At 40.0% G+C, this 12,607-nt stretch overlaps 1 protein-coding gene across 2 annotated transcripts; it reads left to right on the top strand.

Moving 5' to 3' along the window:
- The first annotated feature begins 268 nt into the window (after nucleotides 1–268).
- On the top strand, nucleotides 269–9,887 carry api5 (apoptosis inhibitor 5). Of its 2 annotated transcripts, none has more exons than XM_022756009.1 (14): nucleotides 269–340; nucleotides 1,855–2,016; nucleotides 2,236–2,329; nucleotides 3,136–3,201; nucleotides 3,822–3,973; nucleotides 4,481–4,687; nucleotides 5,076–5,180; nucleotides 6,591–6,680; nucleotides 7,371–7,552; nucleotides 7,697–7,790; nucleotides 7,930–7,986; nucleotides 8,459–8,538; nucleotides 8,650–8,756; nucleotides 9,215–9,887. In XM_022756009.1, exons 1-14 carry the CDS (start codon nucleotides 269–271, stop codon nucleotides 9,289–9,291), a joined length of 1,545 nt encoding a protein of 514 aa, XP_022611730.1. In that variant the 3' UTR covers nucleotides 9,292–9,887. The 2 variants fall into 2 exon arrangements, with proteins under 2 accessions (XP_022611730.1, XP_022611729.1); XM_022756008.1 differs by having other exon boundaries at nucleotides 8,650–8,792.
- The last annotated feature ends 2,720 nt before the right edge of the window (nucleotides 9,888–12,607 follow it).

Below are 12,607 nucleotides of genomic sequence, written 5' to 3'. Positions count from 1 at the left end.
CAATGTCGCGCATGCGCTGTCCTCATTGTTCCGTAGCATATTAGCCTTGGGAACATTGCTGGAACGCCGACGGTGGGGGGTGTTCATTCACGGGCTTCTCGAAATTTCATCTCCCCGTCCCCTTTCCGCAGAACATATTCCCTGGTAATACATCGTCGGTTTCGTTACGGGCGCCTAAAAGCGGAGAAAAAGTGAACCGAGAGGTGTTTTCATCTGCGGTTTAATCGGCGGTCTTATCTGTGAGCGGCAGGCACCCGGACGCACGCTGATGGCGGTCACTATCGAGGATCTCTACCGTAATTACGGGATCCTTGCTGACGCTAAGGACAACCTAAGCCAGGTAGATAAACCTCAAAATGTTCCCTTTTAAATACCGTCAAGTCGATAGTTTAGTTGCTTTACCACAGGATCTTGTTTTTCTCACATTGTTGATAACTTTGTTGACTTACATAACATTGTTATGTGCGTGCTAGGCTAATTGTAGCTAACGTAGTGACCGGGCTAATGTTAACAGCCTCGCCGTGGCGACCCGTAAGATACTCCGTAGTAACTTGACTATGGATATCCATTATATTTATATCATCCAGGTGGTCATTTACTCATTACTCAACTCGAGGATTGTTGGTTCAAGGTAATGACTTCCTGCAGGTTGATTGGAACTTTTTCCACCCTTGTCATTAGTTTTAATTTGTAAAGCATATAGTTGAAGTTTACAGGGTAGTGAACTGGCGGGTTTTGGTCTGTTGTGTTAGTCGAGCACCAATTGTGCCTCTGAGTGAATCAAACGTGCACACAGTTAGCAGTTTATTAGGTACACCAAGCTCAAACTAATACAGTCAAATACAACAGTCCTGCAATAAATCTTCCCTTCTGAATTTAGGACGTAGTTTGTGGTGCTGTTGTATTGTATTCCTTAATATAGACAGGTGTTTCTATAGTTTTGTACACCACATTTATTTGGTGAGGGTAAGCTAAGTAACAGAAACACCTCTATAATAATTACAGTTAAAAATCAAGGTGGTGCTGCGCTCAGTAAAGTATACCTAGTTGTACTACATGTGTATTTTGGCAAATCGGATTCCAACAGTTGCTTTTATGTTTTGTTTCTTCGGTTGATAAAAAAAAGTATCTTGTGCTTGACATGGCCGAGTCTTCATGCATACCAGAAGCTTAAATGCTCTATCTCTATTGTCCTTTGAGATATCGTGTTTTTAATGAGTAAAGAGGTTTCAGGGAGTACACCTATTTAATTAAGCATTTCCATATTGTTAGGGGACTCATAAAAGACAGAAGACAGAAAGCTCCAGAAAATGCTCAGTCCTACATTGATTACAGTGCAACATCAGTGTCTATTGTCCCTGTTAAAGCAGGGATAAGTGTGATGACACCACTAGGGTTATTTCCTCAGATTTCAGAAAGCTTCCTTCAGAATCGCACAGGATATGGCACGACTGTTTTATAGGGTGAGGGGTATACCCAATGATTTCTAAACTGAGCTTCTGAAAGTCAAAGGTCTGTAAAATCTTTTTAGTGCCCCTGACCATTCTGCCCTCAAACAAGCTAGTTTCAGAGCATTCCTACCTCACTGTAGTGACCATGCAAACACACAGGGGTTTCTAAACAACCAGGTGAACTGGTAACACCCAGGTACATTCAATGTCCAAAGCTAACACCCACTGTTTAGAGGCTCCGTTGTATGCACTCATTCAGGACAGTGCAATAGGACAGTGAGCTTTTGACCAAAGTCACCCCAATCTAGAACTCATGCCATATTATAATGTGAGGTTCACCACTGTCATATATATCTTGCACATGCTAATGGATGTTCTCTCTCTTTTTTTTTTTACTCTGCAGCACAAAGATGCCTACCAAGTAATCCTGGATGGTGTAAAGGGAGGCCCCAAGGAGAAGCGTCTGGCAGCACAGTTTATTCCCAAGTTCTTCAGCAGCTTTCCGGAGCTGGCCGATGCAGCCATTAATGCTCAGCTTGATCTTTGTGAAGATGAAGATGTGTCGGTAAGTATAAAAAGACACAGGTGTGCATGGGTACCTACTACAATTGGTAGTGGGTGCAGAGATTGTCTTGTTTATTAAGTAGTCCTTGAGTTAAATTGCAGGTTCTATATGTTCCTAGGTTGATGTGGGGTTTTCTCCCTTGGCACAGTGGATTTGCAATAGTTATTTTATTCTATCATAACAACTCTGTCTTGTCTATGTGCACTTGTCTTTGTCCAGATTCGGCGGCAGGCCATCAAGGAGCTCCCACGGTTTGCAACTGGAGAGAACATCCTCAGAGTTGCCGATATTCTCACCCAGCTCCTTCAGACAGGTATTGAATGCCTAAAGAAAAACACTTTGGGGCTGCAACTAATGATTATTTTCTTTACCAATTAATTTGTTGATTATTTTTGTGATTAATCAATTCATTTTTTTGCTGACAAATTTCACGAAATTGTGAAAAATATATTGTATAATATATGTGCTTATATTATCTCAAACAATCCAAAGTGACACATTTAAATTGCTTGTTTTGTTGGTTCAGTCAAAAACACGAAAATATTCAGTATTGTATCATACATTACAAAGAACATCAAATTCTCTTGTTTGAGAAGCTGGAAATGCCAATTAATTTTGTGTTGATTGACTAATTGATTTATCGAATAGTTGTTGAAGCTGTAAAACACCCAAGACCTCAAACAACAGGGGTGGTTTCTACTATAAATATAGTCATTTTACTTCAGTCATAGTTGTGATCCACTGTGAATATCATAATCTGTTTTTCAGTTAGTATAATTACCTGAATATCCTGCAAATCAGATTAGCTTTTCAGTCTGAACTGCAACTTGGTCTCTTGATTTTGACGTGATTCTGTGCTTATATTTAATACTCTGATATTGACAAGGGCCGGATGTTGGCTCTGATCTCCCAATACATTTTCAATTCACAAAGTCCAGAATCGATTAATTTCAATTCAATTCTTGATAAGTCAGTTGCATCAGACAAATACCAATGTTGGGTAAAGTGCCTCTTATCCTGGGAACTTCAATTTCTTTTACATTCAACAAGTGATCAACACTGTTGAACCATGAATATAAGAATGTGTAAAGTGCAATCCACATTTTTTTGTGCTTTCAGATGATACTGCAGAATTCAACCAAGTGAACGCAGCGCTAATTTCTATCTTCAAGATAGATGCTAAGGGTAAGTGCTGCTTCCCCCTATTGTTGAGCTAAATATGGCTACTGTATGCTTGTCACGTATTCAGCCTAGTTAAGAGCTGTGGTGAAAAAGGTTGTTTGTCCTCCTTCTCTGGAGTAATTCTAACTCCAGATTGAGATTACTTTCTACTTGTTGAGAAGACTTGTTGTAGCCTGTATTATCTTGTTAAAGGCTGTATCATGGGTCATGTGAAATGAACAATGTGGTTAGGCCCCTTTTTATTTATTTTTCTGTTTTTAAGTAACTGCCCACAGGACAATCCTTTGTACAGATACCTGTGTGATTTGCTGTGTGAACTAACTGCTTCATTATTCATCCATCACAGCCAGTAGATCTGAAGTAGTTTGGTCATTTCCAAAATGAAATAATCATAATATTTGGACTGTGTCTAGAATATCAAGTAGCCCTGTAAATCTTCAGGGTTTCTCAGTCTACTGAAAATGATGTTTGGGTTGTTTTGTTTTGTAAACATGTGATATCATCTTGCTGTGTGTTTAATGATCATTATGTCCCTCGTTCAGATTGGGGTCGGGGTCAGTTGAGTTTGTAATCATTCACTTGCACTGACACAATCCTGTCCGTTGATGTCGTTTGTGGCCCAGGTACACTCGGAGGCCTCTTCTCTCAGATCCTGCAGGGCGAGGACATAGTGCGGGAAAGGGCTATTAAGTTTCTGTCAACCAAACTGAAGACCCTGCCAGAGGACGTCACGACGAAGGAGGTGGAGGAGTACGTCTTTGCAGAGACAAAGAAGGTTAGCATATAATGTAGAATTGATTAGTAATCTTTGATCATTGATGAATGTTCTTTTTCTGTGTCAGTCTGAATGTAGCACATGTCATTTACATCCAACTGCATTACACCATATGGTGCACTGGAATCAGGATGTGTTAAGATTACAACAGACCAGTGCTGATTGTTTTGGCTGTGGCTGGTCATTTTGCTGATTTCTCCATGTAGGTGTAGCCTGAAAATTAGCTTTTGAATTTGTAGGTACATAACCACTCTATAATACATACAATAGATCTGATTTAAAGGCCGTGGATTGGGTTGTTGTTTAAAAAAAATGCTTAACTTGCTACTTTGGCTGAAACTTGGCCGACTTGTTGCCGACTTGTTGCTTCCTTGCGTGGAAAACAAATTTGTCCAGTTTTTATATTGACACTTTTAGAGGAAGTTCAAATAGTAATGTAGCATCCGGTCTTGACAAAGACACGTGTTGATAAAGAGCTTCTTGTCTTTAATTTGCTGCCTGTCTCAGGTGCTGGAGGATGTGACAGGAGAAGAGTTTGTGCTGTTGATGCGTGTGGTGTCAGGCCTGCGGGTGCTGCAGACGGTGCACGGCCGGCAGCAGCTGGTGGAGCTGGTGGTGGAGCAGGCTTTCCTGGAGCAGGCCCTAAACCCGGCCGACCCCGACACCGTTGACCGCCTGCTGCAGTGCACACGCCAGGCCCTGCCCCTGTTCTCTGTGAGTGGAACCAATACACACTTTACATCAACCAAGTTCACTTATCAAACATGTAATAAAAGGTGGTTTTAGTCTGTATCCCTGTTATTTTATTATGTAATTATTTTTTTTGTGCAAACTTGAGTGCAAAAATATTTTTAATAATGGGATTTTTAAATTTGTTAGTATTAAAACAAAGTAAGTATACACATTTCAGTGAATCTGGTTAAACCACTGCTGGATACATATTGGAAAAAAAAAGGATTGGTCTCATAGAATCCCAGGTAGCTTCTTAAAAACATAAAAATTCATATATTCAAACACATTCAAACATGTACATATTAATACAATTAGTCATGGTTTGCTGTATTTTAAGTGTGAATTAATTATAGTTTCTTTTTTCTTGTAGAAAAACGTCCATTCCACACGTTTTGTAACGTACTTCTGTGAACACGTGCTGCCAAACCTCAGCACCCTGACAAGTCCTGTGGCTGAGCTGGACATCCAGTTGGAGGTGAGTTCTTCTTTGTTGCCAAAGTGTAAATCAGCATTTAATTTTTTTTTTCCAATATTCATTGGTGCCTCCTGGATTGACATTATTTGGTTTCTGCACTATGGTGGAATTAGCCAGTTCAGAGTATTTCTTGACTGTCATTAGTACATGTAGTGTTGTGGGGTCGTCAAATAAATTTTATTTATATATCACAAATTTGCCTCAAGGGGCTTTACAATCTTAATAGCATATAACCCCCTCTGTCCTTTGACTTTGGATTTGGATAATGAAGAACTCCCCAAAAAACTTTAACAAGATCCCTTTTCAAGGATAGACACACAATGCTATATATGTCATATTTACAGTAGACCAACATAGTAAGATTGTATGCATGTACAACCAGGATGACAAAATTATAGATAGATTGCAGAACGTATATTAGAAGTCTAATCAAAAGGTAGATATGTAAATGTCCTCGGTCCGGAAGTGAGTTTAAAATAGTGTTGGTGATTTCATGTCATCATATCATATCCTGTTGACACTTGAGTTTTTGTCTATGTTAGATCATCATAACATCTTATCTGTTAGCTATAGCTGCAGAAAGAAACGTACTGGCAACACTTTGCTTTAAGTTCTAGTATAAAAGCATTTATTAAATGGTTTATTACAGATATAAAGACATTTTAAGTGTTTATTGATATGTCAGCATAGTATTTGTCAGCAAGTATAATCTTTCTTATGGAAACATATTTTGTATTATAACAATATATAACATATATTGTCATTCATTTTCTGTTGATATCCCAGTCTTACCTCATGGGTGCCCAATGGAGGAAGTATAGTGTTGACAAATACAGTTAATAAACACTTCAATCTGGGTGTAACACACTACATTATAGTTTATGAACCATTTATTCAATGTTTATATGCTGTTTTTTAAACCCTAAATACAGGCGCTTAGAGTAGTTTTGCCAATTTATTTTATTTGTTAATGACCACAAACCAAATTTCCTGATGAACCCCAGCTGCCTCGTCAGGTTGCAGCTTTAAAGTTTTGTTATATTTCTGCGCAGTTCCACTCTAAAAACGTATGTTTTTAACTGAGAGGGCTTAATCAGTGTTGCAGTTTACAAGCCAGTGTGGCTATTAGACCAAAAAAAGTAGCTACCTGACCTGTATTTATTAAGCCTGAAACAGCACTTCCATTCCTGAGAGTCCTGACAAATATGGCCACTGGTGTGAGGTCGATACTCCTAATGTCTGACATTTGGTGAGCGGTTGTAGTAGTAAACAGAGTCAGCGTGGCAGCCACCTGTCAGAGGTGTCAGCCAACTGCATGTTGTTAATGGGTCATTAGTCTGCACCACGCAACACTGTTTCTCATTAGCAATGCACATTACACTGTGTGTGTGTGTGTCTGTGTGTGTGTAGGTGCTGAAGCTGCTGGCTGAGATGAGTCCGTTCTGTGGAGACATGGAGAAGCTGGAGGCCAACCTCAACATGCTGTTTACCAAGCTGCTGGTGAGAACGGACTGTCCTGTTGTCGTTGGACGTTTAGGAATACAAGTGGAAATGCATTTAAAAATCAAAATACACAAAGAACACACTGGCAGTTTTCCCCCTCTGATCCATTCTGAGATTTCCTGCTCTTTCTTAGCATCACCTTGTTTTACATTCACATTGTTTCATGCACGCATCTGCGATACTGTTGATGACTGGTTCAATTCAGTATCTGCTGTTGTCCCCTTGCCAGCTGAGGATTCATTTAAATCAGAGGATACTTTCATGGTTGTTGTTGGGACCTTCGGGAGCATCACCTTTTTAATTTCCTTATCAAACAGGTGATTGTAATAAACTAGGGAAACTTTAAATAGTTGCCCTAATAGTAATTATAAGTAATAATAAAGAACAGGGTTAAAGTTTTTTCTTTCTTTCTTTCTGATTTATTCATTCAAATATGGTGGCCCATCATTCCTGAAGCGTGCCAATCCTTTCTGTGAATGCTGTATTTTATTTTTTAGATTTTTGTCGACTGTGCATTGTAGAAGTAGCTCCAGTGCAGGATCCACACTAATTGGAAAACCCAGTAGATAAAAGAATAATCCCATATATCCCTTTGTTCTGGTAAACCTTCATGTTCTGAGCTGTTTGTCACTAAAGTTAAAACAAAAAGGTTCCCATCATGATTGTTCATGTTTTCTTCATGTGTAGGAGTTTATGCCGCTGCCACCAGAGGAGGTGGAGAATGGAGAGAATTCGACGAGCGAAGAGCCCAAACTGCAGTTCAGCTACGTAGAGTGCCTCCTCTTCGGCTTCCACCAGCTCGGCAAGAAGCTGCCAGACTTCCTCCTTGACAAGGTGGATGCTGAGCGCCTCAAAGACTTCAAGATCAGGTGAGGGAGTGACAAGCAAACAAAGTCTCAGAGTACATTAAACTGAATTAATAAGCTGATAAGAAAGTGCAATGTTGGATTGTTTAGTACACATTGGTTGACTCTCGACTTTTTACTTTAAATCGACTGTCCTCTGTATTTCAGGTTACAATACTTTGCCAGAGGCCTGCAGGTTTACATCAGACAGCTGCGAGTCGCACTGCAAGGCAAGACGGGAGATGCTCTGAAGACAGAAGAGGTAACAACCACTGTCACTTTACATGAAACAGCTCGCAGAAACTTGATTACTCATCGTATACAGTCAACAAAAATATTCCATGTGCTGGAAGTCCTGTTGTAAAATATCAAAGTCTGACTTATCTTTTGTGTGTAACTAGAACAAGATCAAGGTGGTGGCCCTGAAGATCACAAACAACATCAACGTCCTCATCAAGGTAAGGTGTTGGCCAACTAAAAATACCTGCACAATGTCGTGCATTACAGTCCTGCATTAAATACTGACATACTTAAAATGTTCACTCTAATCTGGGCTACTTTCTCGGTTGTGTGTGCGTATTGACTCAAGTCTGTGGCAGGTTTTCAGGCTGTACTTTGTATCTTGTGTGAAACTGATATTAAAGTGTTTCTAATGTTCTGTTTACTTCATTTATGTGTATGTAGATATCAGGAACACCCCACAGTTGTAGTGCAATCCAGTGTACCAAGTTAAACCAGCACCTTTCTGACATTGTCAACTCAAACTGACAATTGTATTTGTAGTGAGGACTGTTACATTAGATTGCATTGTAACATAATTTGTTTCTATTTTTCTCATCACTTGGTGTATGAGGAGAGCACAAAGTGGACTGTATTATAACCAATAGCTTTTTTTTTTTATTGTGTCTTTAAACTTTACTGTCTTTACAGGATCTCTTCCACAACCCTCCGTCATACAAGAGCACAGTCACTCTGTCCTGGAAACCTGTCCAGAAGACAGAGGCAGTAGCGTAAGTCTGCCCTCAGGCGATACACACACTTTTGATTGAGCCATTCGTGCGGCAGCTGAGTGTCCTTGTTGCCCCGTAACATCTTCTCTCACTTTTCCTGTGTGTGATTAGGCCGAAGCGTCCGTCAGGTGAGGAGATGGGGTCTGGTGGCAGCACAAAAAAACAGATCTCTCCTCTGCCCCGGAGGGATGCACGGCAAATCTACAACCCCCCCAGCGGCAAGTACAGCGCCTCCATTGGCAATTTTAACTATGGTGAGGAGCACATGGTGGCATGGTTTTTTCCTATTTATTTAGTAGTTTTGTATTTATTATAACACTTTTGTGCAGCATGTCCATCTTTATTTAATACTGCACTCTGGTTTATTTGACTGTTATTATTTTCCTACTCAACATCACTCACATCAAACATATTTAAGGGAAACCCTGCACTATTACACTGTTTGTCCACCAGAGAGCACTAGCATGTTTATTTTTAATCTGTGAAGTATCCTGCTCAGTACAGATTCTTTAATGTAAGGGATTATCATAAAAATGATTGTTTAAAAGAAATGAGTATTAGTTGACATTTTATCCAGTTGCTTTTTTAAGTCTTGGTATTGGCCCCAAGCATCCAGTATGGGTTGGGCCCCAGTTATGATATGTCCATACTGACCTGTTTATTTTGTTGCCTCTAGAACGTGGCGGCTTCAGGGGCGGCCGTGGACGAGGCTTCGGAGCCAGAGGCAACAGGAGCCGAGGCCGAATCTACTGAGACACACACACGCACACACAGTACATATTGCTCATTGAGCTGCATCACATCAGGATCTTTTCTGCACCAAGACGGACTATTTGTCACCTCCTCTTCTGTTTTTTTTTTTTTTTAAACCATCTCCACGTCTCTTTCGATTTCAACCTTGCACATACAGGATTTTTTTTTTTTTTTGAAGTGGGGTGGGCTGGGGGGGTTTGGTTTCTTGTTGTCAGAATATCAGGCATTGGGCTCAGACTTTTCTACCTGCCATTTCAACATTTACTCCCTGTTTTCCTCTTGGCCAAGGCTGTAGTTCAAGTAAGACTAAATGTTTTTTTTCCTTAATTTTTTAAAATTATTGTGTATTTTTGTGGAACAAAAGACTGCCAAGTTGTAACTGATAAATATTTTTGTCAGATTGTCGTAGGAAAAGATAAAGATCCTCTTGTTTTGCAACATGTTGATGAATGCATTTCTTTCTACCTTTTTATTTAATCTTGTTTTCTTTTTTTTTTTATTAGATCTTAAGTTGAATTGGCTGATTGTGTTACTTTGTATGAATCAATGATGTTGTTTCATTGGATTTTTATCATAAACTTGTATGGAACTATGAACTTTTGTCCTTCTGTCCAGAATTTTTCAGTGGTTAAAGTTCAAACCATGTCAGGGATCAAGACAAAGATACAACTCTGCAAACCTGACCTACAGGTTTAAAACCATTTTCCAAACTTAACTCTCTCTGCCCCCCCCACCCTTTCCTCTCACTATCCATTCAGTCCCTCACCCACTCATTCATCCCGTTTAACCTGTCTACCCTCAAATCTTTCCTTTCCCTCCAGTTTTCATTTGTACTCACTTATATCTGTACCAAAGCAGTGATGAGAGGGTAATTTTAGCCCACAATCCTGTATGTACATTTAGAATACACACACGTGTGTGTGTGTGTGTGTGTGTGTGTGTGTGTGTGTGTGTGTGTGTGTGTGTGTGTGTGTGTGTGTGTGTCTGCCTGCTTTGAAGTAGAATCAGGCTCTCAGTAATTGAAGGGGCTATAAATAGTGGCTGCCATGTTTAGATCACACTTTATTTTACACACCCTGGTGGCGGTGGTTCTGCTTGCTTTGTGCACGTTCAGTCATGCGCACATTTTCCTACACACAAACACCTTTATGCTAATATACTTGTGAGGACCCATCAACTACATTCATTCCACTTAACTGAAACGCGAGGTAAAGTGAACTTGAAACCTTATAGCAGAGACCAAATCTCCTAATCTTGACTAACATTCCTGAACTACTTCATGTGTTTTAGTGGGATTTATGGATGTAAAGCATGATCAAAATCCACCCTAACAACTTCACTTTTAGCTACAAGCTCCTTTACAGTTTGCGTTCAGTTTAACATCTTCTCTATTCCAACATTCATAACTAATATAAATGTACAAAATAGCAAAACATGTCTCCCTAACCTATAGATGCCAAATTACTTGTATTAATCATTTAGGGACTTTTCAATAGATCTTACTTATACTTGGAGCCCTGCATTTTGTTAAAGTTTTTAAAACTTGAAATGGTAAATAGTGATTGATATTGATATTGTTGGGTTTTGTTATTTTTTTAACAGTTTATATTTGTTCACACAGTTATTTGATGTGAAAGATGCCAATGGTGTTGAATGTCTTACCAAATTAATCCTAACTTAAGTCTTACCCCTGACCTAAACTCAACCTCATCCTGCATATTAAGGTGTAATCCTAAAGTTACATGAGTTTTTACCAAGCCTAATCCTAGACTGTATGCAAATAGAGTAACACGTCCACATGTGCTCCAAAGGGTCTAAAACTGGTTCTCATAAATACAGAGACAAATGCACAGTGATCTGTCAGCGGGAGCTACAGGTCTGCATGTGAAGACACGTGTGTGCTGGTGTGTGTAGGTGGATGCTTTAGAGGAGGAGGAGGAGGAGGGGGCTTAAACTCTGTTTTCTGAATCGACTGTGGCAGTGTTTTTACAGAGAGAGACAACTGAATGGTTTTAAATCTGAAAACAACAACACCCATCCCTCCAAATCATTGACATAAAAGTTACATATTAATGAAATAGCGCAAATGCAACATGACGCTTTGTTTTTTTGTCAGTGCTTCAGCGGCCGCAATATTCACGCAGAAACACTTTATTCATATACATCAACTTTACTATAATAATATAAACCACACAATGAGCTGCAACATGACGCTGGTTTGTTGGATATGCAGAGGAAGATAAACCACATCAACTCTACTTTTATTTGCAAAATAAAATAAATCTATGAATTTAAATAGGATAAACATGTCTAAATATATAATAATGACACGGAGTCATTGTGGATTATTGATTACAAACATAGATTTTTGTATATCTTGGTGAAGGCTTCACGAAACATGAACATTACAGCGCCTTTATTGCAGAATATAAACGCTTAAAGAAGATGCTCCACCGTCCATGTTTTGTCTCATGTCCTGTGTCTTGGCGGACTGTCCCCTCTAGAGGGCGATCCAGACCAGGGTTTTCCTCGCAGAGCAACCAGATCTATTTTTATCCTCACCCAACGAGTCACTTAAAGCTTTCATGATGTCTTTTTGTCTCTTTGTGTTTGTGCTCGGGTTGAGGCGCACGGAGGAAGACTGCGATCCGGCTCAGCAAAGCAAAGAAGAGAAGAAGAAATCTGTCTAAATCACATCCCCTGCTTTTCATGACCCAGACCCAAAATGTTTAGTGATTGAAATCCTGTATTTGTCAGTTACTGGTCCAGTAAATGTGTTGAGTCAAAGCTGCAATGAAGTAAGGCTTGCAACAGCGATGAGGCATCACATTTTCCATTAGCTAGTTGCTTTCGATGCAAATGTTTGTGTTTATTTGATTGTGAACAGCTAGTATTTTCTGTCTTACAGTGACTTTTCAGGGATTTCTGCATATTGCACCAGTTTCTTCTCCTTTTTTCGGTTTCTTTCCCCTTTTTTTTACTAATCTGAGCTTCCTCCCTCACTTGCAGGCTGACGGTGTATTTTTGCAGATGTACTGTACATCTCCTGGCACAAGAACCATGGTGCGTTTAAGGTCTGAGTTCCAGTGCTCGTTTCAGGACAGTAGGGGGCGGCATGCAACCGAGATAAACCCTCTCCTCATTGATCGTGACCAGGTATTTCCCAAACCAGCCTGCCAGTCAGCCAGCCAGCAAGCAAGCAAGCCAGCCAGCCTGCCAGCCAATGCCTGGCTGGCACATGCGTTTGCGCGCACGCACGCACACACACACACACACACACACACACACACACACACACACACACACACACACACAC

This window comes from Seriola dumerili, unplaced genomic scaffold, assembly GCF_002260705.1.
Source record: "Seriola dumerili isolate Sdu_G_001 unplaced genomic scaffold, Sdu_1.0 BDQW01000242.1, whole genome shotgun sequence".
Taxonomy (NCBI): domain Eukaryota; kingdom Metazoa; phylum Chordata; class Actinopteri; order Carangiformes; family Carangidae; genus Seriola; species Seriola dumerili.
Note: the sequence above shows the minus strand (reverse complement) of the source record. Positions and strands in the feature narration are given on the sequence as shown.

What these genes read in the sequence shown, in the direction of transcription:
- api5 (XM_022756008.1), top strand. Translation starts at nt 269, where the DNA reads ATGGCGGTCACTATCGAGGATCTCTACCGTAATTACGGGATCCTTGCT. An exon ending in ATGCTCTGAAGACAGAAGAG is followed by an intron (nt 7,791 to 7,929) that starts GTAACAACCACT and finishes GTGTGTAACTAG; the next exon opens with AACAAGATCAAGGTGGTGGC. An exon ending in CAGAAGACAGAGGCAGTAGC is followed by an intron (nt 8,539 to 8,649) that starts GTAAGTCTGCCC and finishes GTGTGTGATTAG; the next exon opens with GCCGAAGCGTCCGTCAGGTG.